This window comes from Lissotriton vulgaris, chromosome 6 (assembly GCF_964263255.1).
Source record: "Lissotriton vulgaris chromosome 6, aLisVul1.2, whole genome shotgun sequence".
Lineage (NCBI taxonomy): Eukaryota > Metazoa > Chordata > Amphibia > Caudata > Salamandridae > Lissotriton > Lissotriton vulgaris.
The window spans coordinates 137,510,529-137,537,998 of record NC_141694.1 but is presented as its reverse complement, the minus strand read 5'-3'; the positions used below and the strand labels follow the sequence as shown (position 1 = coordinate 137,537,998).

At 47.5% G+C, this 27,470-nt stretch overlaps 2 protein-coding genes across 3 annotated transcripts in view; both read left to right on the top strand.

Annotated features, from left to right (window-relative positions):
- Positions 1-27,470, top strand: part of LOC147706908 (mechanosensitive cation channel TMEM63A-like) — a 926,114-nt gene that overhangs the window by 168,989 nt on the left and 729,655 nt on the right. The window lies entirely within an intron of this gene.
- The window catches only part of LOC147706910 (mechanosensitive cation channel TMEM63A-like), a 403,911-nt gene that overhangs the window by 168,942 nt on the left and 207,499 nt on the right, over positions 1-27,470 (top strand). For both annotated transcript variants that reach the window (XR_015296601.1, XM_086926170.1), the window contains exon 6: positions 9,926-10,068. Coding sequence is in view for 1 of the 2 variants with exons in the window: in XM_086926170.1 (XP_086782296.1) it covers positions 9,926-10,068 (143 nt within the window). In the remaining variant the exon portion in view is untranslated. The remainder of the gene's footprint in view (positions 1-9,925; positions 10,069-27,470) is intronic.

Genomic DNA, 27,470 nt, shown 5'->3' with positions numbered 1-27,470 from the left:
TTTTTTCCGAGTCTCGTGAAAAAGCAGATTTCACTGCGAAATGCGTCGAGAAAGCCATTAAATAAAACACGCTTTGCACTTCCAAGTGGCCCGGATCTCTTTTCTTGACTGGAGAAGGTTTTGGTTGGATATATATATATATATATATATATATATATATATATTTATATATATATATATATATATATATATATATATATATATTTCTGTTCATTTGCTTACTTAAAGCCTACTCTATGTACATTGATAGCATCATTCGGTCTCCGTGACAGCTGCATTGTTCAAACCCAAGCCTAAAAGGGAAATTGCTGCAAGGTTTAGGCACTAGTTGTGCGATATGCATAATAGGTTTTGTGCACTAAAGCGTAGCTTGTGCTGCCTTGGCATGCAGACAATACACTTTTCTGTGTACCAATGAGCCAAACACCGCAGCCGCTCTTTATGTGAGATCTTGTCTGAATATTGTACTTCTCAAGCTTAACAGTAGTAAGTAGGAACTCCCATTTGAGGATAAAACACCTATTTGCGGAAGATTTAGGAACATCACTGCAGGAAAGTGCCCCTTATTGACATGGTCACCCCCTCCCATTTTTTTCTTGGTATATGATGTGATTTTGACTGGAAGTGCACTGGGTTCCTCCTAACCAGCTCCCCGGTCCCAGATCTCTTTCCCAAAAACGTGCAATTGTTTACTTGATTGGCAATACCTTTAGTACACTCTGTGTGTCCCTAGTAAATAGTACCCTGGGTATCAGGGCCTGAGGTACTAAAGAGGGTCCCCCACTAATTCCAGTGTTGGATTTATTAATACAAACAAAACAGGTGATGGACCGAATGTGGATCAATGTCACACATTCATCCCAGTCAAAAGATCTGGGCCCAAATCCATGGTTTTTTTGCACTCCACACCACCCTGGGTTAGACAATGGCGATATGCAAATCAGCTCTGACCCTGTGCCCCATGGGAACAGTCCAGTCCGAACTACAAAAGCCATGTCCTTCCCAGAACGGAATCAAGCATCCGAGGACCGGACCGGTTTCGAGGTAACACCTCATCAGCCCGGCTAGCTTGACTCCAGTGGTGTGGAGTGCCTGGGACCCACGTCTGAGCATCCCCAGCGCACTTATGGCGGTATTGCAAACAAAACAGGTGATGGACCGAATGTGGATCAATGTCACACATTCATCCCAGTCAAAAGATCTGGGCCCAAATCCATGTTTTTTTTGCACTCCACACCACCCTGGGTTAGACAATGGCGATATGCAAATCAGCTCTGACCCTGTGCCCCATGGGAACAGTCCAGTCCGAACTACAAAAGCCATGTCCTTCCCAGAACGGAATCAAGCATCCGAGGACCGGACCGGTTTCGAGGTAACACCTCATCAGCCAGGCTAGCTTGACTCCAGTGGTGTGGAGTGCCTGGGACCCACGTCTGAGCATCCCCAGCGCACTTATGGCGGTATTGCAAACAAAACAGGTGATGGACCGAATGTGGATCAATGTCACACATTCATCCCAGTCAAAAGATCTGGGCCCAAATCCATGGTTTTTTTGCACTCCACACCACCCTGGGTTAGACAATGGCGATATGCAAATCAGCTCTGACCCTGTGCCCCATGGGAACAGTCCAGTCCGAACTCCAAAAGCCATGTCCTTCCCAGAACGGAATCAAGCATCCGAGGACCGGACCGGTTTCGAGGTAACACCTCTCATCAGCCCGGCTAGCTTGACTCCAGTGGTGTGGAGTGCCTGGGACCCACGTCTGAGCATCCCCAGCGCACTTATGGCGGTATTGCAAACAAAACAGGTGATGGACCGAATGTGGATCAATGTCACACATTCATCCCAGTCAAAAGATCTGGGCCCAAATCCATGGTTTTTTTGCACTCCACACCACCCTGGGTTAGACAATGGCGATATGCAAATCAGCTCTGACCTTGTGCCCCATGGGAACAGTCCAGTCCGAACTACAAAAGCCATGTCCTTCCCAGAACGGAATCAAGCATCCGAGGACCGGACCGGTTTCGAGGTAACACCTCTCATCAGCCCGGCTAGCTTGACTCCAGTGGTGTGGAGTGCCTGGGACCCACGTCTGAGCATCCCCAGCGCACTTATGGCGGTATTGCAAACAAAACAGGTGATGGACCGAATGTGGATCAATGTCACACATTCATCCCAGTCAAAAGATCTGGGCCCAAATCCATCGTTTTTTTGCACTCCACACCACCCTGGGTTAGACAATGGCGATATGCAAATCAGCTCTGACCCTGTGCCCCATGGGAACAGTCCAGTCCGAACTACAAAAGCCATGTCCTTCCCAGAACGGAATCAAGCATCCGAGGACCGGACCGGTTTCGAGGTAACACCTCTCATCAGCCCGGCTAGCTTGACTCCAGTGGTGTGGAGTGCCTGGGACCCACGTCTGAGCATCCCCAGCGCACTTATGGCGGTATTGCAAACAAAACAGGTGATGGACCGAATGTGGATCAATGTCACACATTCATCCCAGTCAAAAGATCTGGGCCCAAATCCATCGTTTTTTTGCACTCCACACCACCCTGGGTTAGACAATGGCGATATGCAAATCAGCTCTGACCCTGTGCCCCATGGGAACAGTCCAGTCCGAACTACAAAAGCCATGTCCTTCCCAGAACGGAATCAAGCATCCGAGGACCGGACCGGTTTCGAGGTAACACCTCTCATCAGCCCGGCTAGCTTGACTCCAGTGGTGTGGAGTGCCTGGGACCCACGTCTGAGCATCCCCAGCGCACTTATGGCGGTATTGCAAACAAAACAGGTGATGGACCGAATGTGGATCAATGTCACACATTCATCCCAGTCAAAAGATCTGGGCCCAAATCCATCGTTTTTTTGCACTCAAGCTAGCCGGGCTGATGAGAGGTGTTACCTCGAAACCGGTCCGGTCCTCGGATGCTTGATTCCGTTCTGGGAAGGACATGGCCTTTGTAGTTCGGACTGGACTGTTCCCATGGGGCAACAGGGTCAGAGCTGATTTGCATATCGCCATTGTCTAACCCAGGGTGGTGTGGAGTGTAAAAAAACGATGGATTTGGGCCCAGATCTTTTGACTGGGGGAGTGTGTGACATTGATCCACATTCAGTCCATCACTTGTTGTTTTTGCAATTGCCGCCCTAAGTGCGCTGGGGATGCCCAGACGCGGGTCCCAGGCACTCCACACCACTTGGAGTCAAGCTAGCCGGGCTGATGAGGTGTTACCTCGAAACCGGTCCGGTCCTCGGATGCTTGATTCCGTTCTGGGAAGGACATGGCTTTTGTAGTTCGGACTGGACTGTTCCCGTGGGGCAACAGGGTCAGAGCTGATTTGCATATCGCCATTGTCTAACCCAGGGTGGTGTGGAGTGCAAAAAAACGATGGATTTGGGCCCAGATCTTTTGACTGGGGGAGTGTGTGACATTGATCCACATTCAGTCCATCACTTGTTGTTTTTGGATTTAATAATACATGCACCTTATAGGAGCCTCCCAGAAAACCTTCCGGTGTGCTGACTGACTGTTGTTTTCACCATCCTGCCACCAAGAGATGTTTCTGACCCCCAAGGGCGAGGACCTTTGCTCTCAAGAGGATTGAGGCAAAGCCTGCTCGGGCAGAGGGTGTTTTTCACCCCCTCCCACAGGATGACATGCAGATTAAAATTCCAAGGCACAGGAGCTTCAAAGAGCCCCCCGCCTTTGGTATGCAAATCTGGTTCTCTCACCGGAGAAGATGCTGACCTTGTGCAGAGCCCTGTGGCACTTGGACAAGTGGGGAAATTAGCTAGTCAAGATGGGCATGTCCACCCCCAGGCTAATGCCACCCCTAAGACGGGCTACCTCCAGTGGATACAACCTTTCAGAGTTGGCCATCTTGGTGAAGGCAAATTTAGTATCCCCATGGGTAAGAAGCCCATTGGCTACTACCCTAACACCTCTAATTCAGTATTTAGGGGAGCTCCTGGCACCAGGAAATCAGATTCTGATGCCCTATGAAGAAGGACACTGAAAAGCCACGAAAGCAAAGACTGGAGAAGTGCAACTGACTTGGCATCAGCCCTGCTGGCCTGTCTGCTGTTCCGTTTCAAATTGTGCCAAAGTTGACTCACCCTGCATCTGTCATGCCTCCAAAATCTGGGAGGACTGCCTGCATCAGTAAAGACTCAAGGACTCCTTTGGAGCAGCGAAGCTGCTCTCCTGCATTCTGCAGGTACCCCAAGAAGAACTGTGAGGACTTCATACCCACAAGAATCTGCCGCTACCAAGCACTACTGCACCCGAGCCCCCCCAAGTCGAGTCGAAGTGGGCCCAATATGTCAGTGTTGTCCCCAAGCCCTCAAGAGACAGTATATCTTGGCATCAACCCTTGTGAACACTCAGACGTTGCCTGCAGCCTCTGTGTGCAGGCCGCCTCTACTGCGAGTGCTCCAGGACGAAGAAACCAGAAACCGCAATACCCTCTACACCCTCCCACCTTGGCCGTAGGAGGAAAGGACCACCAGTGTCCACACGTCACTTAGCATCACAAGAATTGAACCCTCTTTTTGGTTCAGCCAGCCTCCCAGTCCAAACTTGCAGCCTCTTTTTCCGCAGACCGATCTCCCTTGACTAACATTGGGCACCCAATGCCGTTTTGCCACACTTCATTCGGCCGCCAAAGTACTACTGAAGGTGACCTGCTGGTGCTGCCTTGGACCTTGCTCCTACTTACCTTAAGTCCAGGAGATTGGTCTCGTAAGACGCTATGCTGTACCTGAATGCCTTACTTGTTTTTCCTCCCATAGGATAAAATCGGAGCTTCTGAAAAATGCACAAAGTGGTGACTTTTTAAAATGTAAAGTATTTCTCCTGCAAAATGTACTTACCCGATAGTATTGAATCTGGTGCCTAAACATATATAAAATACGGGTTGTTTTTATAAATAGGTGTGGATCTCCTTGTTTAGTTGTGCGTATCATTTATTAACTATTGTGTTTATTTGTAGATTTCTAACATTCCTCTCTGATAAGCCTAAGGCTGCTTGACCACACTACCCCAGAAGAGCACCCAGGGCTTGCTAGAGCAAGCCCCTGCCCACTCCGAAGGGAATACCTGGACTTTTTGTGCAATATAACTCTTTTTGGTATACCATATGAAGAGCCAGCTTACTACAGTCATCTTCTCCAACTTGTAAAGTCGGGAATCCTGGTTTTCTTTGTTGTATGTCAGAATATCATGGGCAGAAATATTGAATTTACTCTTCATCTCAAGAAACCATTTTCATTTGCAGTCATTCCTTCAAGACTAGATTACTGTGATGGCGTGCATTTGGGGTTGCCCAAATGTCTGATGGCTCAGCTGAAGTGGTTGCAGAATACTGCATAATATTTTGCATCTAGCACCTATCACCTGACCTTGTAATTTCCAGTCAGATTAAATTACTTTGGTTACTGGTAGTGTTACAGGAGGTTTTAAAACCAAATATGAAGAAAAGACAGACTCCTCTTTGGCAATGTAAAGACAGCTCTTTACTGTCACGACAGGGAAATTGACTCTCCTCACACAAGTCAAGTCAAGTCATAAAATTTGTATAGCGCACTACATACCCAGAGGGTTTCAAGGCGCTTAGGAAGGGGAGGAGGATTATTTGTCAAATATCCACGTTTTAAGCTGCTTTCTGAACGCTAGGTGGTTCTGGGTGAGGCGAAGGTAAGCGGGGAGTGAGTTCCATGTTTTAGCAGCCAGGTATGAAAAGGATCTGCCTCCCATGGTGGTCTTGTTAATGCGAGGTACAGTGGCGAGGGCTAGGCTGGAAGAGCGTAGTTGGCGGGAGGGGGTGTAGAAGGACAGTCGAGAGTTGAGGCAATCTGGTCCGATGTCGTAGAGTGATTTGTGTGCGTGGGTAAGCAGTCGGAAAGTGATCCTCTTATTGACGGGTAGCCAGTGGAGGTCTTTAAGGTGACCAGAGATGTGTTCGTTGCGTGGGATGTCTAGTATGAGCCTGGCTGAGGCGTTTTGGATTCGTTGGAGTTTCTTCTGGAGTTTAGCGGTGGTACCTGCGTAGAGGGTGTTTCCGTAGTCCAGTCGGCTCGTGACCAGGGCGTGGGTGACTGTTTTCCTTGTTTCGGAGGGGATCCAGCGAAATGTTTTTCTGAGCATGCGAAGAATGTTGAAGCAGGAAGAGGATACGGCGCTGACTTGTCTGTTCATTGAAAGTGAAGAATCCAGGATGACGCCAAGGTTCCGTGCGTGGTCTGTCGGGATGGGTGCTTTTCCGAGGGCTTCCGGCCACCAGGAGTCGTCCCAAGCAGAGGGGGATGTACCTAAGATGAGGACTTCTGTTTTGTCTGAGTTCAGTTTCAGGCGGCTTAGTTTCATCCATTCGGCAACTTCTTTCATTCCTTCGTGTAGGTTAGTTTTGGCGGTGTTGGGGTCTTTGGTGAGTGATAGGATTAGTTGGGTGTCATCCGCGTAGGAGATGATGTTGAGGTTGTGTTGGCGTGCGATGGCCGCGAGGGGGCTCATGTATACGTTGAAGAGGGTGGGACTGAGTGAGGATCCTTGTGGTACGCCACAGATGACTTCGGTGGCCTCGGACTTGAATGGTGGGAGGCGGACTCTCTGTGTTCTTCCGGAGAGGAAGGAGGTGATCCATTCAAGTGCTTTTCCTTGTATTCCGATGTTTCTGAGGCGCTGTAGAAGGGTGCTGTGGCAGACTGTATCGAATGCTGCAGAGAGGTCGAGGAGGATGAGGGCGACTGTGTCTCCATTGTCCAGTAGAGTTCGAATGTCGTCTGTTGCTGCGATGAGGGCGGTCTCTGTGCTGTGTTTTGCTCGGAAGCCAGATTGTGAGGGGTCGAGGGATTTGTTGGCTTCGAGGAAGGCAGCGAGCTGGTTGTTGACGGCTTTCTCGATGACTTTGGCCGGGAATGGAAGAAGCAAGATGGGGCGGTAATTTTTGAGTTCGGTGGGGTCCGCTGTTGGTTTTTTCAGAAGGGCGGTGAGTTCAGCGTGTTTCCAGTCTTCTGGGAAGGTAGCGGAGTTGAAGGAGCAGTTGATGACGTCTCGGAGGTGCGGTGCTATGACGGAGTCTGCTTTGTTGAAGATGTGGTGAGGGAATGGGTCTGTGGGGGATCCTGAGTGGATGGAATTCATCAGGCGGATTGTGTCCTCAGTGGAGATTGGATTCCAGGCGTTAAGGGTGTTCACGGGGGGAAGATGGTCAGCAGATGGTAGGGTGGGTTGGTTTCCGGGTTGGTTGTCGAAGCTGTTGTGGATGTCTGCAATCTTGTTGTGGAAAAAAGAGGCTAGGGAGTCGCAGAGGGTTTGCGAGGGGGTGATGTCGTTGGAGTTGGCCGAGGGATTGGAAAATTCCTTGACGATGTTGAAAAGTTCCTTGCTGTTGTGGGCGTTGTTGTCAAGTCGATCCTTGAATGCTGTTTTCTTGGCTTTTCGGATCAGTTGGTGGTGAGTGCGGGTGGCGCTTTTGAAGGCGTCCTTGGTGCTGGTGGTTGGGTCTTTTTTCCAGGCCTTTTCAAGGGAGCGGCAGAGTTTCTTGGACTTCTTGAGATCATCGTTGAACCATGAGGCTTTCTTGCTGCCAGGTTTGCTTTGACGTTTTTTCAGTGGTGCTAAGGTGTCGGCGGTGTTGGATAACCATATGGTGAGGTTGGCGGCGGCTTCGTTGGCGTTAGAAGAGAGGGCTGGGGAGTTTCACAGGCAGGTAGTGGGTATCAATTTGTTGTTTCACAGACAGCTTCTTATACACAAAACTAGACAATACTTTATAACAAAACAGCAAATATTATTTGCCTTGATAGTTACAGATTGAAAGTGGAAAAGCACTAAAATATCCGTAACAGCGTAATCCCAAACTCTGACCTGATCCTCCACATATTCTTTATTGCATTTCAAACAATGTTTAGCAAACTAACCCTTCTTCACTCTTAAATACATGCATATTTGTGGTAAATACAGTTTCTGTAACCTGTTTGCTTTATCATTGTGCACCTAACACCTCTGTGCGTTCTTGACTGATTAAATCTCCTGCTCCTTTTATCTAATCAAGTTTCAATCTATTTGGAAACACAAAATATGTGCTGGGGCCCCGTGTGCTAAAGCCATAAATTCCTTCAAGCTTGCTAAACACAAGTTGGCCTTTAACTGCAACACTTCCAAGTTATTTTTTCTATAATGTCCTCAGGTGAACTCTTCACCTTTCTCTCGTCAGCACAGGATTTTGGCCTACACTGCTCTTTTACCATGTACAGCTGTGCAACGCTTTCTGCTGGTGCCTGCTGTTGCGCTAGGTTTTCATATTTCACTTTTCCCACAACAGTAGGGTAGGGATCTCCAGGTTAATTTCCAAGAATATTTAGGGATACCTGGCCACCTTATTAGTCCTCAATGTACTACAATTCCACATTGGAACAGTAAATTGTACACACTGATGTCAGGTTTTTACTCTACCATTTAATCTCACGTGAAAGTGCTAGGAGGCCCCTACTAACAGGGCACTGGATAATCAGCCTGTAACAGAAGGATTGCACCCCTAAGCGTTTTCAAGTCTCTAGAGTATATGGCTTTTTAGTTTTCAACATATCATGACATGATGTAACGTTTTGCAAAACACATGTTCACCCGGAAGAGATTGTGGTCCTAAATAACAGATATTTGAAGTTACCCAGCTTAATTGTGTACCCCCAATATTATTTGGGTAACACCCCGAAGATACCTTAAGCCTCAAAAGTAAATGCACCCTTTTCAGAGAAAAGGGGAACTGGCACGTGTCTCTCACCCCTTCACTAGCGAGTTAGTCTCTGTTATACATGAAATGTTAAGAGTCCGATAAAGCGGTCTTGGAATCTCTTATCTGCAGATCATAATAAGCCTGCAGTCGATCATAAAAGTATCTTGTATCCCAAAATCAATATGCATACAGGGTGGTTGATATTTTACTATCATATGAATATTTATTTTGGAATATTTGTCTACAAATTACATGTATCAGAATAATCATAATTATAAGAAACAACTCTGCAGATAATATATACGGATCAGATCGAAAATTAGCTAGGTCTCAGGTATGTTTCTTCGCACATCACTAACCTATTAGTTTATTCCCTACTCGGAGTGCCTAATGTTACCAGCCATCCAGCCTATACAGGGCTGTATGAGTTCGCTAAACCTCAGATGTGCCAAGACATGCAGTTTGCCGCATACAGTATGCTGCCAGCAGTACCAGTTCAGCCCTTCAGCATCTTCTCTCAGCCACTGGTCCATGTGTCTAACCCTGCCCCTGCACTGGTACTTCGTTTACCTTTATCACTAATGCTGTCCTACGGAGCGAAGAACGCCACTTGTGCATGGCTGCTGCTTTGTTACTAAAATGTGCACACCGTGCCCCTCAGCAGAAGCATACTGTATTACGGAAGCTAATGCTCCTTTTCCTTGTTCCTTCCAAGACCGCTCTAGAAGTCCAGACAAATGTGGGTTTTAATTTAGTCATTAAATAGCAGTTAAAATTGGTGGGCTTCGAGTGGGGGGGGCCTGCTTTCCCGCTCTTGTTCATCCACTTTACACTTTTTGCGGCTCAGCACAATGACTATCCATTTGATTTGAGTTCCCCGCCCAGTAAGTTGGGACACTATAAAACCGTGAACACTCCCACATGCCCACCCAATTCCAAAGCAATGCTGAGGGTGCCCACCCACATGTCCATTCCCGAAAGGAGGGCCCCATGGTCGTTTTTAGGACGGAGACCCTCTACACTTACTAATGGGAAGCTTCCTTTAACTTGACATAGATGTGTATCAAGTCCATTGTAGCCTTTTAGTAGTCTACCATTACCCTTCTGCACTTTTCACTGATGTTGCACTTCTATTTTCCTTGCTCTCTGATGAGCCTCTTCTCTTTTACCATCTGCATCGCAGTGAGCGACAAATCCAAGAGCGCTGTGGCGAGGATGCCGTCTTCTACCTCTCCTTCCAGAAGCACCTCATCTGTCTGATGATCATCGTCGCCATTTTGTCTGTGGGAGTTATCCTGCCTGTGAACCTTTCGGGGAACCTGCTCGGTAAGAGGGAATTGAATCTAAACCAGCTATGTTTTTGCAGAGTCGGTGGGCATGCGCATTGGTCGTACTGCGTTCAAATTTCATATTCCAAAAACATGCCTTTCGTTGCAAACCAAAGGAGCAGTTGTTTCTGTGGATAAAAATCAGTGATAGGAAATAATTGCAATTGTGCTTAAAACTGATGTTGCTTTATGAAGATCTTAGCCTTTCCTTCCAGAGTGTTTGTCTCATTTTTGTTTTAGACAATCAGGATTGTTAGCCATCGGTAGCAAAATCAAGCTGTGACAAAACACACATGTATTGATAAATGCATTAGGTTTCGCCTATATGATTAATAATAAAGTGTTATGACTTGTTTATGTATAAAAAGGCAATATATTGTGCTGTTACCAGTGGTGTAGTGTGGGTAAGTGGTAGCAATATTTTGAAAAATTAAATGAAAGAGAAATAATAGAATTAATCTATGTTATAGCACAATTATATGTTTAGAGGAGTTCTGCAAACTTTTGGGTTTGGGTTTGGTGCCATTGCACCTTCTCCACCATTCAAATCATGCCCTAGTGCCTCCTAGATAACTGCATTTGTGACTGTCTGTTTAGTAGTTAAATATAGCAATATCTGGTGTTTAGAGGAGTTCTGACAACTTATGGCCTGGTGCCTCCGCACCTGCAGCACCAGGCTCGGCATTTGTTTCTTTAATCTTTTAAGTTTTTTTGATGTTGAGTTCCATGACTGCCTTAGGACTGAATCTGTTGTTGAAGTGATACATATTTGGGTTTGCGAAAGCTGTGTGTAGCTTTGTCTAAACCGTGCACCTTATGGATATATATTCTATTCCGAGGTATAGATATGGAAATGGCCGCGTGAGGGTCTGTAGACCCTTTCTGGCACATTTTGGCTATCCTTGCTTTTTCAATATTCCTAAATCTGACCTGGGATCAATGAATAAGAAGCAAGGCAATTTTCAGTGAGATGGTTGAAAGCTTTGTCGTCTCTAGAGACTTAATAGGTGGTGGTTCTGGGAGCCAAGAGCCCAATTTAAAATACGGCACACCACTTCACTCTGGTAAAGGGACTGTGAAACGGGATGGTCACTAACAAGCAGATGAGCCAACAAGAGTATCTGTCATTGTGGTAAAATCTTAGTACATGAACATGCATGTAGGTACAGCACAGTAGGCCCCAATGGGAATCTTTTTTTAGTGCAGTCAGTTGTATCTTTTAGTACCCAGATACACCCAGTCTGGGCCGCACCTCCCCAAAACCCAAACGAGAAACTGACATTGCAGATAGTAATTTGTGGGAAAAGTCATTTATTACAAGTGGATGAAGCACACAACATTAAATTAACATTGTCAATTGCCAAAACACTCACGAGATAACAAAATACAGCAAGCAATCAAGTACATCTATCAAATAAATTGATAAATGTGAATGAATCATAACAGACCTAAGATCTAAGGGCTAGAATACAGTTTACATAAAAGATGTCTCCACCATGAACATGGATACACCGGGTGTTTTGGCAATCCTTCATACCCATTGACCACGCAGGTGGCACCGCCTGCATACGTGAGGGGCAGTCCCGACTCACTGTTCCCTTGTCCGCATCCCAGGGTGCCATGGGTGAAAAAGCCGTTCAGGGTGTCTCCAAGCCACCTCGTCCACCTCGCTGAAAAGGCCGAGGCCAGTGGCAGGTCAAATATATACCCCTGGCCATTGCGACGGTAGACAGCGGATGTGACGCGCAACCCTTTACTTCCTGTCGCCCCTCGTCGTATCTCGTGATGCGAGGCAACAGGAAGCAAACGCGCTGAGGAGGGTGCGCCTTACACTGTGATTGGCCGATGCATTGAGAAAGCCAGAAGCGGTCCGACCCACAGTGGTCCCGGATCCTAAGCCCTGCGCCCCTTCAAGGGCTTTGCTCTCTGTTTAATCTTTTTGAATAGGCCTCTACGAGAGGAAGTACAGAAGTTCATGAACGTTTCTAAGTTTTCTGGGGTAACTTGGAAAAATGACAGGCCGGCACATGAGATAGCTATTGATTCTGATGAGAAATGTTACCTTTTAAGACTTAGGTTCAGTAGTGAAGTAAACCCCACCCAGATGGTAGCCGGGCATGATTGATAGCTGACTAGAGGTGGCTGAGCCACTTAAGGCTTGTACCAGAGCCTGAATCTGGCTCAGCTCTAGGTCCTCTTGGACACTCAAGCCCAAAACAAGCCGAGCTTTAATATGGCTTCTGGGTGCCACCTGTGCTCTTTTATTATGTGGCAAGAATTAAAAACAAAGCATATATGTTTGGTATTAAAAGGAGAGAAAGAGGTAGCCCTCTAGTAGGTGCATTGCGTAATGTGAAACCAGAAAACCTGGGGCCCATCCGGGCTTCCCCACCTGACCACATTGTGTGGTCCTTGGCAAATATTTTATTTTACAGACCCTCATTTTTTGTTATCAGATATGAAAGCAACTAAAAATGCATAAGTTCAGGGTTTGCACTGAACACACATATTCTGATGAATTAAAGTGAAACAAGAATGATTTTGCATGATGTCTGTTGCATGGTTTGGATGCTTACTTTTTTCAGGGTTCGGTTCATGAACAGACTTTTAGGGCCTGATTATGACTTTAGTGGCCTGGGAGGGGACGCCACATCAATACCCTGCTCACACACCACCAAAGTTGACTGTCGCCCGCCCACCGGATTTAATTTAATTTAAAACAGCTTTAATTGAGCGCCTAGTTACCCTGAGGCATCCCAGCGCTAGCAGCAAGACAGGGAAGAACTAGATGGTTTATAGTGAGGCATTTTGGAACAGCCATGTTTTGAGGAGCTTTCGAAAAGGGAGATGTCCAGACTCTGAACGAAGATGTAAAGGAAGAGTGCTCCAGAGTCTAGCTACAATGTACGTAAAGGACTGGCCTCCACATCTCACCCTTTTAATTTTAGGGATTACGTCTTAATTTAAATTAGCCAAACGGAAACATTTCGTGGGGTGATAGAAAGTGATGAGAGAACCATTGATTAACGGGCCCTTCCCCCATAAGGTCTTGTGAGCTATACACAGAGATTTAAACTTTATTCTTTCCGAGATTGGAAGCCAATGTAAAATCTTCAAGGCTGGCTTAGCCGACTGAGTTTTGGCGTGCCAAGCAGCAACCGAGCAGCACAACTTGGAGTTTCCTTATCGTAGAATTAGGGGCTCCCAAATAAAGAGAGTTCCCATAGTTCAGACGAGAGAGGACCAAGGTCTGGACCATAATTCTTCTTGCCCTCATGGGAAGGAGGGGTAAGACTTTCCGCAGCAGTCTGAGAATGCCATAGCAGGCTCCTGCCAGCATCACTGCTTGGTGGTCAAATTTGAAGGACTTGTCCAACCAAACACCTAGGCTTTTGATTTTAGTATTGGGAGTCAGGACAAGGCCAAGACAAATTGGCCAAGCATGATTAAGATTCATATTCAGTGAGGTGCCCGAGAGAATTAACTCTGTTTTTCCTCCGTTAAGTCTAAGACAGGAGTGATCCATCCATGATGCAACTTTCTCTAACCAGGCTTCCAGGTCAGATGGAGTATTCTGATGGTGGTTAAGAGCGACCAACAAATGTGTATTATCAGCGTACGTGACGATTTTGATCCTGTATGGTGAAATAATATCTAAGAGTGGTCTTATGTACACATTAAATAGTGTGGGGCTCAAAGACGAGAACTGGGGCCCTCCACAGCTGAGCGATAGGCTCTTGGATACGGAGTCTCCTGCAAATACCTGGAATGTTCTACCATCTAAATAGGACCTGAGCCAGGTGATAGCACCATCTTAAACTCCAAAAATACTAAGTCTATTAGAAAGAATATCAAAATTGACTGTATCGAATGCAAAGCTTAGATCGAGGAGGATGATAGCTACTGCTCCTCCCTCATCCAGAATTATCTTAGATTCTTCAACTACGCCCAGAAGAGCAGTATCTTTTCCATGTGAGGGCGAAAACCAGTCTGCGAGTAGTGCAGGAGGTTGTGAGTTTCTAAAAATTAAGAAAGGATGGTATTAACGTACTCCTCGAAGATCTTCTGGATCCCAGGAAGCAGGAAGATGGGACGGAATTACCCAGGACATTAGTATTTAGGCTTGGCTTTTTATGTAAAGCCTTCACCCTGGCATGCTTCCAAGGGGCTGGAACTAGACCGGAAGAAATAGACAAGTTTGTCACCTCTAATATGACTGAGAACACTACTTCTTTAGCTTTGCGTAGGAAATGTGGGGATGCTGGGTCGAGAGGAGAGCCAGATTTTATTGGGAGAAAAGTTCCGATAAGGTATCCAAATTCATGTCAGGAAATTTCTCTAGTGAATGCTTAATGGGAGGAAGGGACTTCTCACTGCGGCATGGGGAACCAGGAAAAGCATTGGAAATATTTTGAATTTTTCCACAGAAGAATTCTGAAAGTTCACTGCAGCAAGCTGATGAGACAACTTGTTGTGTCTGAGGATGGAAGCTCTAGGAGATTATTCGCTATGCGGAAGATTTCCCGGGGAGTGTTAGCTGCTGAATTAATTTTTCCTTCATAATAATGTGCTTCGCTTTTTTCATTTCAGTTTGGTAAAGTTTTATAGACTCTCTATTTTTTTTACTCAATTCATTGTAATCTTTCCTCCATTTCCTCTCCAGTTTTTTGCAAATTTGTTTTAGTGATCGAAGTTTAGGCGAATACCATAGTGACATTCTCTCCCCTTTTTGTGGCTAAATATGTCTGTGTCGAGTGAGGACTCTATCCAGTGAGTAATATTTTTCATGGCTAAGACAGGGCTGGGGTCTCACTTAGGCTGTGCTCCAAGATTCGAAAGAAAGTTTGGACCATGGACGGTCTCTCCTGTTAATGGGATCAGTAGGGGTGGGTTGAGGTAGTGACGTCAGGGAGATTGGGATTTAAAAAATGTTCAGACCTAGGCAGAGGAAGAGGGTCACCCACCAACAGTTCATTGTTATTGGAAAAAACGGGGTCTAAATGATGGTCTTTTTTATGTGTTGGGCCTTTCACCTTTTGTGAACGCTGAATGGCTAATAGGTCGTGGGAAAGATTCAAGGCATCTATTTTTTGGATCATCAAAATACAGATTGAAGTCGCCCAAAAGAGTGAAATTAGGGGAAAAGTTTGCCAAGGTAGCCGTTATTTCAGGAAGAAATTTAAGAAATTGTCCGCAGATACCCGGGCACCGATAGATTAAAACCCCCAGAGAAAGTATGAGTCAGAGAGTAGAACAGAGAAGGGTAGATTTTCACAATCAGGAATAAGATTAGGCTCATCACGACAACTGAATGAGATTTTTAAAATGATAGCAATACCTCCACCTTTCCTCTGGATATTATATCCGGGGGGAGGGTTTGCACCAGATCAGGTTCAGACTCCTTATGGAGCCAAGTTTCAGTTTGTCCGCTAAAAATATGTTACGTTCAGAGGAGTGAATTGGTAGCGATCTACAGTTCAATGAAAACGTTTTATAGGTACACAGTGACTGTGGGTTTGGCAGCATCTTCAGAACAGACACAGCCTGAAAGAACACTGGGTACACAGGGAGTCGCCATTCGATAGGCACATGGATTGATGACCCTTATCTTCGCATGAATTCCTTAACTTTAATAGTTGAGAAGAGGAATAGGCAATTTTACCTGAGGATAAAGAGGCAGAAGGTTGTGGCCCCTGGCCCCGGTTGGACGTGGACAGGCGCAGACGGGCTGGCCTTAGGCGCGCCTTCGACACGCCAGCGGTGCGCCTGCTGCGCTCGTCCGCTGCTCGTCCACTCTGCCATGCTGCTTTAATGGAGGCCAGGTGGAAGGTGTGGCACTAAGCTCCACCCCCGCTCACCTGCTACCTCGACACAAACAGAAAATGCGGCGTGGGCCAAGCAGCACAACAGTGTTGTGCAAGTAAGTGCAAGCGTGTTTGAAAAGCAACAAATAAAATACAAAAAATGCGAGCTCGCGCTGATTAATGTGGAGTTGTAGGTCTGCCTGTCAGATTACGAGTCATTCAGTGGTCTGGCGAGCGGGTTGCTTGGTTGCTTGGCGATGCACTTTAAAGGCTCATATGTGAGCCTTTGAACTGCACAGCCGAAGGAGCGCCAAAGCACGGCATGGACTTTGCAGTCCATGGTGCGCAGGAACTGGGATGCATGCATATAGGGCGGCACACCATGTGCCCCCCTGCATGCACCCAGTGCACAGGGGCACCTGGGCGGCCTGTACGGCCCCCTTGCTTTCCAGCCTGCCACACTGTTCATGGCGGGCTCACCCCCATGAAAAGTGTGAAGGTCAGGAAAGTTGTAATATGCTTGGCAGTGCTGCTCCAGCTCACGCACCACCGCCGAGGGATCGCGGATACCCGGTGGTTGTGGCGGTCCAACCGCCTAAGTTGTAATACGTGGTCAGACCGCTGGTGTGGCGGTAGCTGCCACCCCACCACAGGTTTGTCGATCCTATGGACCACCAAATCGTAATTAGGCCCTTAGTCTCCAGCCAGACTCCTGGCTCGTCCCTGGCTTGGCTCTCCCTTTTAATTGGTTGGCTCACCCACCTCTATGGTTACATGCGTACTACTGCTAGGGGTGATCTCTTCGTGAAGGATGCTGATGAGTGCGGAAATAAAATCAAAATAAATGTATAAAGCGCTCAAATACCAATTGGCGACAAGACGCTGCATACACTACTGATGAGAAAAGAGGCTCCTGCAACCGAAATCGTACACCTGCTGTGTACCCTTTATGTGGGTTTTTAGTCGGTTATGAAAGTATCAATATTGTATAGCAAAGAGGCCTGGTGCACTTGTTTCTCTCAATGACAAAGAACAGATATGCTTCATTATTTGTCAGATTTCTGAAGTGCGCGGTCGAAAGGGACAAATACTTTATAGAGTCCTTACTGTGGTTGTACATTTAAGGCATAGGAAGTTAATCTCTCTTTATTTTGAGATCATCATTTTATACTTATTTTAATTTTGCTTATAGTTTAAAATCACTTGTAATTTTTTTTTATTCCATTTGAAGTGCCTTGGCATTTCTTTCTTTCTCAGAGAAAGGTGTTTTTTCTTTTTATGTCTTAAAGTCTTATGTGGAGAAAACTTAGCTGTGCCCTTTTGTTTTAAGCATGGCGAGGACTTCTGTGCTGTTAGGAAGAGGAGCTCAACTTTCCTGGAAAGTCTTTGCCACTTTGTGACATTATAGCAATTTAAAAACTGGTTCACCATCCGGTGACGTCAGAGCTGTGAATTAATGGGATTTAAAATGTTTATAATGAACTGGCCAACATACCTATCTATCCACCTTTTCTCACTGGAATGATTGTGGTGTCTGATATTTAGAAGGGTGAACACATTGAAATAAACATGGAATAAACCATTTTTGGAGGGTACTGCAAATTTTAATTAGGATGACTCAGTTTTCAAAGAGGATGACCCAGTTGAAATTTATGGAGGCATCTTGATTTATTGGATGGGGAATGTCTTTCTAATTAATCGGGGGTCAGACCAGTTCGGGTGAGTTGACCGGTATGGGGTGAACAGAACTCCTTGTTCGAGTCTCAAGCACCATGTGAAATGTACCTTTGGGTTGAACAATATGTTGGGCTCTTTAACTTTAAAATGATGTCATAGAGTAGTTGTGGCTTTGTCCAAACCCACTTCCAGCCAGGATGGTGTGATTTTATGTAGTGGACTAAAAAAAGCGAAGCGCTTTTAGGAAAGACAGGTTTTTAAACTCACACGGTGGTTTAAAGTGTAGCGGTCTAGTGCTCCGCTGCAAGTCTGCCCACCCCAGAACCTGTCCCACACTTTGTATCACTCTCTGGCCAGGCGTGGCCAGAGAGTATAAATAAAGGGCCTGGAGGTCGCTCGGGACTTCCGGCCAACTACAAAGTTCATGTGTGTGTGTCTCCTTCTTTAGCGGTTAGGCCGTCTAATTCTATGTTCCCAAGCGGCCACCCCGCCGCGCGACACTGGTGACGAGGGTGGGATGAACAAGCCCTGTTCACCACCAGAAGACCGGGAAACCAGTGTGTGCCTGTGGTGACGAGCGTCGGAGGAAAATTTGCCCGGATCCCTGCTGTGAGCATCCCCGCCGAGAATGTGTGCTGCGGGATCAAGGTGAGCGGCGCGGAAGAGTGCCTGAAGCCTGCGGACTTACCCTAGCTGCGGCGCGAGTGGCGTTCGTGTCCCAGCAGCGGAAAAGGCCAGCAGCATGGCCGAAACTTCTCAGCATGACCGGCATCTGCGCGCATGCGCATTGGAGGCAAGAGGCGCATCGTCGGCCGCAGACCCAAACAAAGGAAGCGCTGAAGCACTACATCACGCAAATAAGCTCCAGGGGAGCCCAGGCACTTAAAAGAAGGCAGCGTGAGGCACGCGTTTGAGAGGGGTGTGGCGCTGCAACGTGAACCCCAAAGTAAAAAAAACAAGCATTGGCACCAACAAGAAAGTATTTTGCCAGTAATTTGCTCACAACACAACACAGGGGCCCAAGAAGAGAAAGTAAAAACAACCAACAAGCAGTGGCAGCAACAAGGCAAAATCTTGTCACAAGAGTCAGATAGTAGAGGCTGCGTAGTGTGAGCTAGACAGAAATCAAAGGGAGAAAGAACTCTGGACTGTAGGAAGGCGTCTCCGCAAGGCAGACAAGCGGAGGGACATCATGTCAAACCCAGGAGCTCAGGCGAATCCGCAACAAGCAGCACCAGGAGTGCAGCAACCAGTAGTGTTACCAACGCCTCCACATTCAGTACACACTCAAATCACGGCACTTCCCCCATTCAATGAGCTGATTGACCCGGCAACTGCGTCACCAAGATGGAAGGTATGGGTCAGTCGACTTAACAACTACTTCGTGGCCACGAGGGAGACGGACGAAGCTGTGAAAAGGTCGCTACTGCTGCACTTCGCAGGCGATGAAATATACAAGTTATTCACGCATCTCCCGAACACCGGTGCAGCCAGTGATTACAATGCCGCAGTGCGGGCTTTGGATGCCCATTTCGACCCCCAACTCAATCCCTATTATGAACGGTTCAAGTTCAGGCAAGCGAGACAGAGAGAGGGAGAAACAATGGACGCCTTTCATGCGCGCCTCAGGGAGCTAGTGAGCACCTGCACCGAGGATGATCAGACAAAGGAGGTGACAGCTCAGCTTATCCAAGGATGCAGCAATAAGACGTTTATGCAACTACAGCGTGCCTCTGACACCATAAATTCAACAAACAACTAAATATCCATACGATTTTTTAATTAACGTTGGGATATCTATATTTATATTTTCTTCTTTTTCACTTCTTCAGATTGAAAAACAACACAACCCAATATTTGACATATTAAACAATTCTTAATGTGTAGAATCAAAGCAAGGCAGTGTGTTCAGTGGTTATAACCAATGAAAAACAACTTAAACATGTGATAATTTATACATTCAAACAGGTGTATTTTAACAAGAAAAAGCATAAAAACATACTTCAATGGTATATGTGGATGTGGATTTTTTTTATCCATAAATAGTCCTATTACTTTCCAAGGAAACACAAGTGCAGATTACTACTTTGTATTGTCCTCAAGCTATTGGTACTCTTTTTTTGCCAAGGGAAAGGTCAGGGAAATTATTTAGAACACAAGAGTCAGAAGGACCCTGAGTTGAGGGCTGGTAGGATCCAGTTAGATGTCTATTCTCTACTCGGTTCACCCAGGAACCTCTCTCAAAATGAGCCAACGCGTTTCGACCTTCTAAGTGGCACTTCTTTATGTGAAGGTCTTCATCAGGGGAGATGAAAATTCAAAACAGGACTTGTGTAACTATGACAATTTAAAAAGACAAATGTTGCCATCAATATTGATTGTTTGAGGGGGGAGTGATTATGACAAAACTCATCTCCACTATGTGGGAATAGAGCACATACCGTATTCCTTCTTTGTAGCCACGTTTTGTCTGAGTCGAGGGGTCCTGTGGTACTACTTGACTGTGTCTTGAGCTGGGGAGAGGGGGAAATGGGAATGATCGACTTGTTCTTTAGTCTGTTACCTGGAACAAATGCACTAGCTATTACCTACATGCTTGATCAGTGCACATGCAGGGGTTGGGTGATTCTTGTTTAGTGGGTGTGGAGGCGATACCGGAGTACTTATGCCAGCATGCGGTTGAGTTGCCAGGTATCCCGAGGTGTGCAAACTTGCCCCAAAAGGTACAGTGTATTATCTGTTAGTGTACAATCATCTGCACAGTATCTCAACACCCATCGTGACGTGACGCTCTTTTACGGAGGTGGAGAGAGCGAAGGGCGGAGAGAGTAACACCCGTGCTATGCAGAGAGTGCAGGCAGAATCATTTAGCCTCGCCCGGCAGTGTCGTAGATTGGACCATAACATACCTTGTTTTATTCTTTTTTTCAATGTTATGGGTGGTCCGTTACAATCAGCCTGCGGTGGGCGGCTTGTTACTCCAGGTTCTTTCGGGTCGCGGCCAAGTGCGCGCTGCTGATTTGAAAAAGTCTTCTCACTTCTCTCCTTAACTGTTGAGGACACTAATACTGCGACAACCTTGCATAACTCTGGAGGAAATCTTAGTCCTTGCTAGATCGCATGAGCTATCAGATGTCCAAGCCTCCGCAATGGAAGCTGCATTCAGACACCAACCTGACCAAGCAGTAACAGTCAAGACAGAACTCGTGGACGCGATAAGACCCACAGAACATGGAGGACGAGGACATTGGCCCACTCGGACGCCGCGACGATCGCAGTGTCGTTACTGTGGGAAAGCAGAACATCCCCTAGAGAGCTGTCCGTCGAAAGGTAAAACCTGTACCAAATGTGGCATCCCCAATCACTTCTCGAGTGTATGTAGAAGGGGTTCGCGAGGAAGAAACCACGCCGGAAGACGCACCATGACTGCGGCGGTAATGCACCTGGCGTTAGAAGAGCCAACAACGTCACGGTCAGTCAAAGCACCATCTCGACATGCGCAACGCCTCGAAAATTCCTCCACAGAATATGAAGAAGAGTCCTATTTTGTGTCATTCGCGGGCGACCTCAAGAAGAGACGACGCCCTCAACCAAAATGTAACATTGAAATCGATGGATTCCCTGTGACAGGGCTGATCGACACCAGAGCCACCGTCAATGTGATGGGGCTGCAACACTACAAGCGACTGAACCCGAAGCCTGTACTGACCCCGTCCAAAATACGGATCTTCACATATGGGAGTCAAAAACCGCTTCCACTGAAAGGAAAGATGACAGTCATAGTGAGGTCCGAGAACCAAGAAGTCACCACAACATTCCATGTCGTTGACCGCGAGGCTGACATACTGGTTGGAAGTCACCTGGCAGAAGACCTAAACTTGATTGCGTTCGCAAGCGCAGTGAAGATCCTACAGACCGATGATATCCTAGACATGTCCCCAAAACTCTTCAACGGACTTGGTAACATCAAGCATGTTACACATAGATCCAGCAGTCCAACCCGTGGCACTCCGGCACCGTTGAATTCCGTTTCACCTCAGGCCATTGTAGAGCAGGAGCTCAAGTAATTGGAGCAGAAAGGAGTAATTGAGAAGGTGAAGGGACCCACCCCGTGGGTATCGCCCATGGTGATCGCAGAAAAACCAAAGCAGCCGGGAAAAATTAGGATCTGCATTGACATGAGGATGCCTAATCGAGCCATAAGACACAAACGACACTTGACACCAACAGTGGATGATATTTTGGCAGACCTAAATGGCTCACAATGGTTCTCTAAATTGGACCTCAATGCTGGGTACCACCAGTTGCGGAGGAGAGTAGATATATAACCACGTTTTCAACACATCTTGGGCTCCGCCGGTACAAAAGATTAAATTTTGGAATGTCGGCGGCAGAGATCTTTCAAAACACCGTGAGGGAGGCACTGTCAGGCCTCCAAGGAGTCCTGAATGTCAGTGACGATATTCTAATACATTCCAAGACTCTGGAAGAACACCATTGACGGCTTTGTGCAATGCTACAACGACTAGCAGACCTCGGCGCAACTCTTCACAAAGAAAAGTGCCAATTCTTTCGTAAAACGATCGAGTTCTTTGGATATGTATGCAGCTCGGAGGGAGTAAGAGTGGACCCCAGAAAATTCAAAGTGATTCAACTTGCGCCTGCTCCGTTGAGTGTCGCTGAAGTTAGGAGTTTCCTAGGGATGGTAACATACTGCAGGAGATTCATCCCCAACTTAGTAACCATTGCAGAGCCCCTTCGTAACCTCACCAAGAAAGATGTCCCCTGGAGATGGACCCCTGAGGAAGACAAGGCGTTCAAACTAATAAAGTGTGCTCTGCTGGACAGCACAACCATGGCCTACTTCGACACCACGCGCAACAAAGAACTGCTGGTAGATGCAAGCCCAGTGGGCCTGGGAGCCCTGCTCACCCAGGAAACTGAGCCCAGAACGTGGGTCCCGCTAGCCTTCGCAAGAAGTCACTAACAGCTACAGAAACCCGATACTCACAAATGAAGAGAGAGGCTTTGGTGATTAAATGGGCATGTAATCATTTCCATCTCTATGTAAGTGGGCACCCGTTCCGGGTAGTCACAGATCATCAACCACTCGTACCTTTGTTAAAGGGAACAACGCCTCATCCACCTCCCAGGATCGAAAGGTGGGCCATTCAGTTACAACATTATCAGATGGATCTAATATACCGGCCAGGCGCAAAGAACCCTGCGGACTTTCTGTCTCGCCATCTGCCCCCCGAGTCAGGGGATGACAGTGCACAGGAAACACAGATGGAAGATTTTGTCAACATGATCACCCACTGGTCATGTCCAAAAGCCCTGTCAGTGGATGAAATAAAGGAACATATGAGTGCAGATACTATTCTTCAGAGAGTAGCCGATGCTCTGCGAGTAAGTCCGTGGGATGAATTCCTCAAGAACACCCAAGGTTGGAGAGAACATGAACGAGTTTGGTTGGGGAAATTCTGGAAGATTCGGAACAAACTGAGTTTGGCAGAGAATGGCATTGTACTCGGAGGCAGACAGATCGTAATACCACAAGCGCTGCAAGAACGGGCAACAGTCCTTGCCCACGAAGGTCATCAAGGTAGAGGAAGAATGAAATCAAGAATGAGGGAAAAAGTGTGGTTTCCTGACCTAGAGGATAGCGTTGACACGGTTGTGAGGAACTGCTCAGCATGTCAGCTCACGAGTAACACAGAAGTTTCAGCACCAGTAATAACCGAAGACCCGGCCCCGTCACCATGGTCATGGGTGAGTCTTGATTTTGGAAGCTTCCCTGACAGGAGAGTCACCACTGTTCTTATTGACAGTTACGCCAAGTATCCAATAGTAGAGGTCCTGCCATCCACCGCTTTTATTAATCTGCGACCTGTTTTAGAAAGATAGTTTGCTCTGTAGGCCTGCCACATGTCCTCAAGACTGACAATGGTCCTCTATTTCAAGGCAACGAGTTCAAGGACTGGATGACATGTTTGGGGGTCAAGCATCACCAGATCACCCCGCAATGGCCTCAAGCAAGCGGTGAAGCTGAACGGTTCATGCGTACCCTTAATAAGATACTACGGATAGCAGTAGCGGAAGACAAGGATCCTAAAGTTGTGATGCACCAATTCATGAGGGAATACCGTAGTACTCCTCATTGCACCACTCAGCGTTCCCCGTGGTCACTTATGCTCACCGGGCCTCGACGGGACTGGTTGCCAGTGGCTGATGGATTGATGCCAGAACCATATAACCCTGAAAGTGCTCAAGCCAAGAGAAAGGAAACCAACGACAGCGCCAGCCGGTGCAGAAGAGCTAAAGTCCGGGTGTTGGAACCAGGGTGCCACGTCCTAATTCGAACTCGGTGGAGTGGGGGAAAATTCAGAACCCCGTATGAGCCCGGAGTGTGGACAGTGAAGTCAACCAGCGGAACCGCCATCACGGTTGAGAGAGACGGGGAGAAGATAACGAGAAACGTGTCATGGTTCAAGAGAGTCCCACCCCGACCCAGACATTTCAGGAAGGAGACTTGTGAAGGACAGAACAAGGACCATCGATTGCGTCGGAGAGCGCTGTTGGCGAGGTTTCACCTCAACGTGTGGTGGAACCGTCAATGCAGGAATCCCCAAGACACTGTAATGTTGGCGGTGTCCAAGGCTGGAAGAGTCCTCGACAAGATCAGAGAGGTGGCCAGCATCATTACAATCTCCGGCGAAATCCACAACCGAGTAATCGACTGGCTGATTTTGTAATCTGAAATTTCATTAAGACTTTGTTGTTTTAAAAACCAAGTTGGGATGGGATGTAGCGGTCTAGTGCTCCGCTGCAAGTCTGCCCAGCCCGGAACCTGTCCCACACTTTGTATTACTCTCTGGCCAGGCGTGGCCAGAGAGTATAAATAAAGGGCCTGGAGGTCGCTCGGGACTTCCGGCCTACTACAACGGTGTGTGTGTCTTCTTTAGTGGTTAGGCCTTCTAATTATATTTTCCCAAGCGGCTACCCCGCCGCGCGACAAAAAGGAAACCTTTACCTTTCAGGGTAGCGCTGCTTTTGCTCGACATCCCTCTGAAGGGAGGGGGACCTGACAGTTATTGTATTTGTTATCTTAAATGTCAGATGGGGGCTGTGGTGTATACCTTCAGAAGGGGTGTCTGAGAGTGGTCCTGATCCGTGGAGGGCGGTAGGGGGCAGCACAGCACACCCTTCCAGGCGTGTCATGTGAGTTTGGTTTTAAATGTTGGGCACAGCAAGACATGACGCCATTCTCCCCACATCTCTGTAGTTTTACAGTCTGAACCTGGTAATAATAAACACTCACCTTAATTAAGAATATGAAAAGACATGCTGTACATACTGGAAGCCCTGTGGGCACGCGCCGTGTCCATGGCACTCCTCAAGTTATACTTTGTTTTCTCTTGTAGCCTGCACACTTGTCACTTTTTCCTCCTGTGCACTTTTTACTACCTCATGTATTTTTGTTTGCTCACAATTATCACTTTACCGTATGTAACGTAACGTTTACTTTTGCAATCTGTTGTTCGTGTAATGTTCTCAGTTTGTATCTTTCCTGTTCCTATTGTGAAGCGCTCTGACGCCTTCGGGTAAAGTCCGCGCTATATAAAATTGCATAAATAAATAAATAAAATAAATAAAACAGTGGTATTCAGTATCACGGTTACTACTGTTCCCTCTCCGTCATTTCCACACACTGTCACTATCCTCTCGTGGCCGAGGCTCCGAGAGTGTCCCAGGCCCTAATGCAAGCAAGGAAAACGCCCCCTTTTCTTTCCCCCCAAGGTCTTTCTCTTAATGAGCCCGGTGTCCTGACTCTGAATGCCCGGTTGTTGCTCTCTGTGGCCTTCAGTCTGTTTGCTCATGCCTTTAAAAAAAAAATATATATATATGCTTTTTTTATATAGCGCAGACTTTACCCGAAGGTGTCGGAGCGCTTCACAATAGGAACAGTAATTCAAGGGCTCTCTGTCCTTGAAAGTGGACTCTCCGAAGTCCTGGAGGACGTCTGAACACAGAGCCTGGCCCCAGCGAGGCGGCATGAAGCCTGCTGAGGGGTGGGGCAGCTCGTTAAATAAACTAGGGCTAGCGCAGAGCACGCGAGTCCCGTCCGAGGGCTCCGGGCGGCGGGCCCCCGGCAGCGGCTGCACCACTGAGAGCTGCGCTCCTGCCTGGCACGGCGTCTCTGGGACGGACTCTTCCTTCCCATCACCCCCCTTTTTAGCCCACCTCTCCTCCGTCCCTCTCCCCAAGTGTACTTTCCTTATGCTCCCCTCACCCCTTCCATCCCTCCCCCTTACCCCCTCCTCCCCTCGTTATTCACCCCGTCCTCTCCTCAATCCCACCGCATCTCTCTCCTCCCTCCTACTCCGCCAGGAATGCTGCACTACTCCCCTTCCCCGCCCGGTAACCCCCTCCACTTCCCTCCCTCGGGCCCAGCAGAACCACTTCCTCTCTTCAACTCCCCTTTCTCCCAACACCCTTCACTCTGCCTGATGCCCGGTCCCTCGCAGCCACCTCTCCTAGCTGGCAGGTCCTCCACAACCACCTCACCTCTTTTCCTCCCAAACCTCCTACATTCTCATGACGCCACACAGGCCTCCCCTCTCATTCTACCCAACCGCCGAGTTCCGCACACCTCTCCCCCTAAATTTGTCCTTAATTCCTCTCCCTCTTGCAACACCAACATAGACAACTCTCCCTTAACCTCCGTTTCACTAACTCCCGCTCTCACCCACCACCCTTCCCCACTTATGAACCCCACACCCAAAATTACCTCCTTTCCTGCCACCTCTCCCTGCCTGCCACCACCCACTCCACCCCCCCTTGTTTCAATAGAGCCACCCAACCTTCCCCAACCCAACCTTCCGTGCTCTGCCCCATTCTCACTGGAAAACACACTAGGCTCTCTTATCACCTCCATCTCCCAGCTTACAGCTGCCATTTCACTTTTATGCTCTAAGATTGTCACCCCTTCTTGCACCGCTACTCCTTCCCAACTTCCCACGAGATGCACCTCGCCCCCTCACCCCAGTACAGCCAAGCTTAACCTATCGTCGGGAAACTCTGTTAACTCACTCAAGCCCTTGAGCGCCACCCCTCCTCAACCGGCATACCCTAGCAACCCCACTATCTACGCCATTCCGATCATCACCTCTGTCAGAACAAAGCATCCACCTAAACCCCCCGAGCACCCCCTCATAAGTACAATATCCCGATCACCCTTCAGAGCCCTAGTGCCCCCGTCACCAAAACAGTCTTGACAGAGCTGCGCTGCATGCTTCACAACTGCAGATCTGCAGTAAAACACAAACTTGAAATCTCCGATACCATCACCCTTCATAATATTGACATGCTCTTCCCCACAGAGACCTGGTTCAAAGATACATCTCACTCTATATTTGATCTCCTATTACCCACAGGCTACTCTTTACTTAGGAATGACAGAACTGACAACACGGGGGGAGGTGTTGCAGTCATCTTTAGAAACACCCTCCAACTCAAGGCCTCTCCTAACAGCTCCTCCAAAACCTTTGAATGCCTTTCTCTTGAGCTTCAATTGCAACACCGTTCACCCCTCAGATTCCATGTCATTTACCGCCCGCCTCGTAGTGGCCCTTCGTTTATGGATGAACTCACCGACTTCATCAGCGACCAATACTCGCGAAGTGACAATCAGACCTTCGTGGGTGACTTCAATCTCCACTGGGGAGTACCGCAAGACTCCTCTGCGAACTCACTGGCCACTTTCCTATCTACTAACGATCTTATCCAACACTGCACTGAATCAACCCATTCTAAGGGCGCAATCCTGGACCTTGTTATTTCTAAAGCAGGCATGCTTTCTACCACTACCCCAATTCATGTAGATTGGTCTGACCACCTCCTCATCCCATTCTCTCTT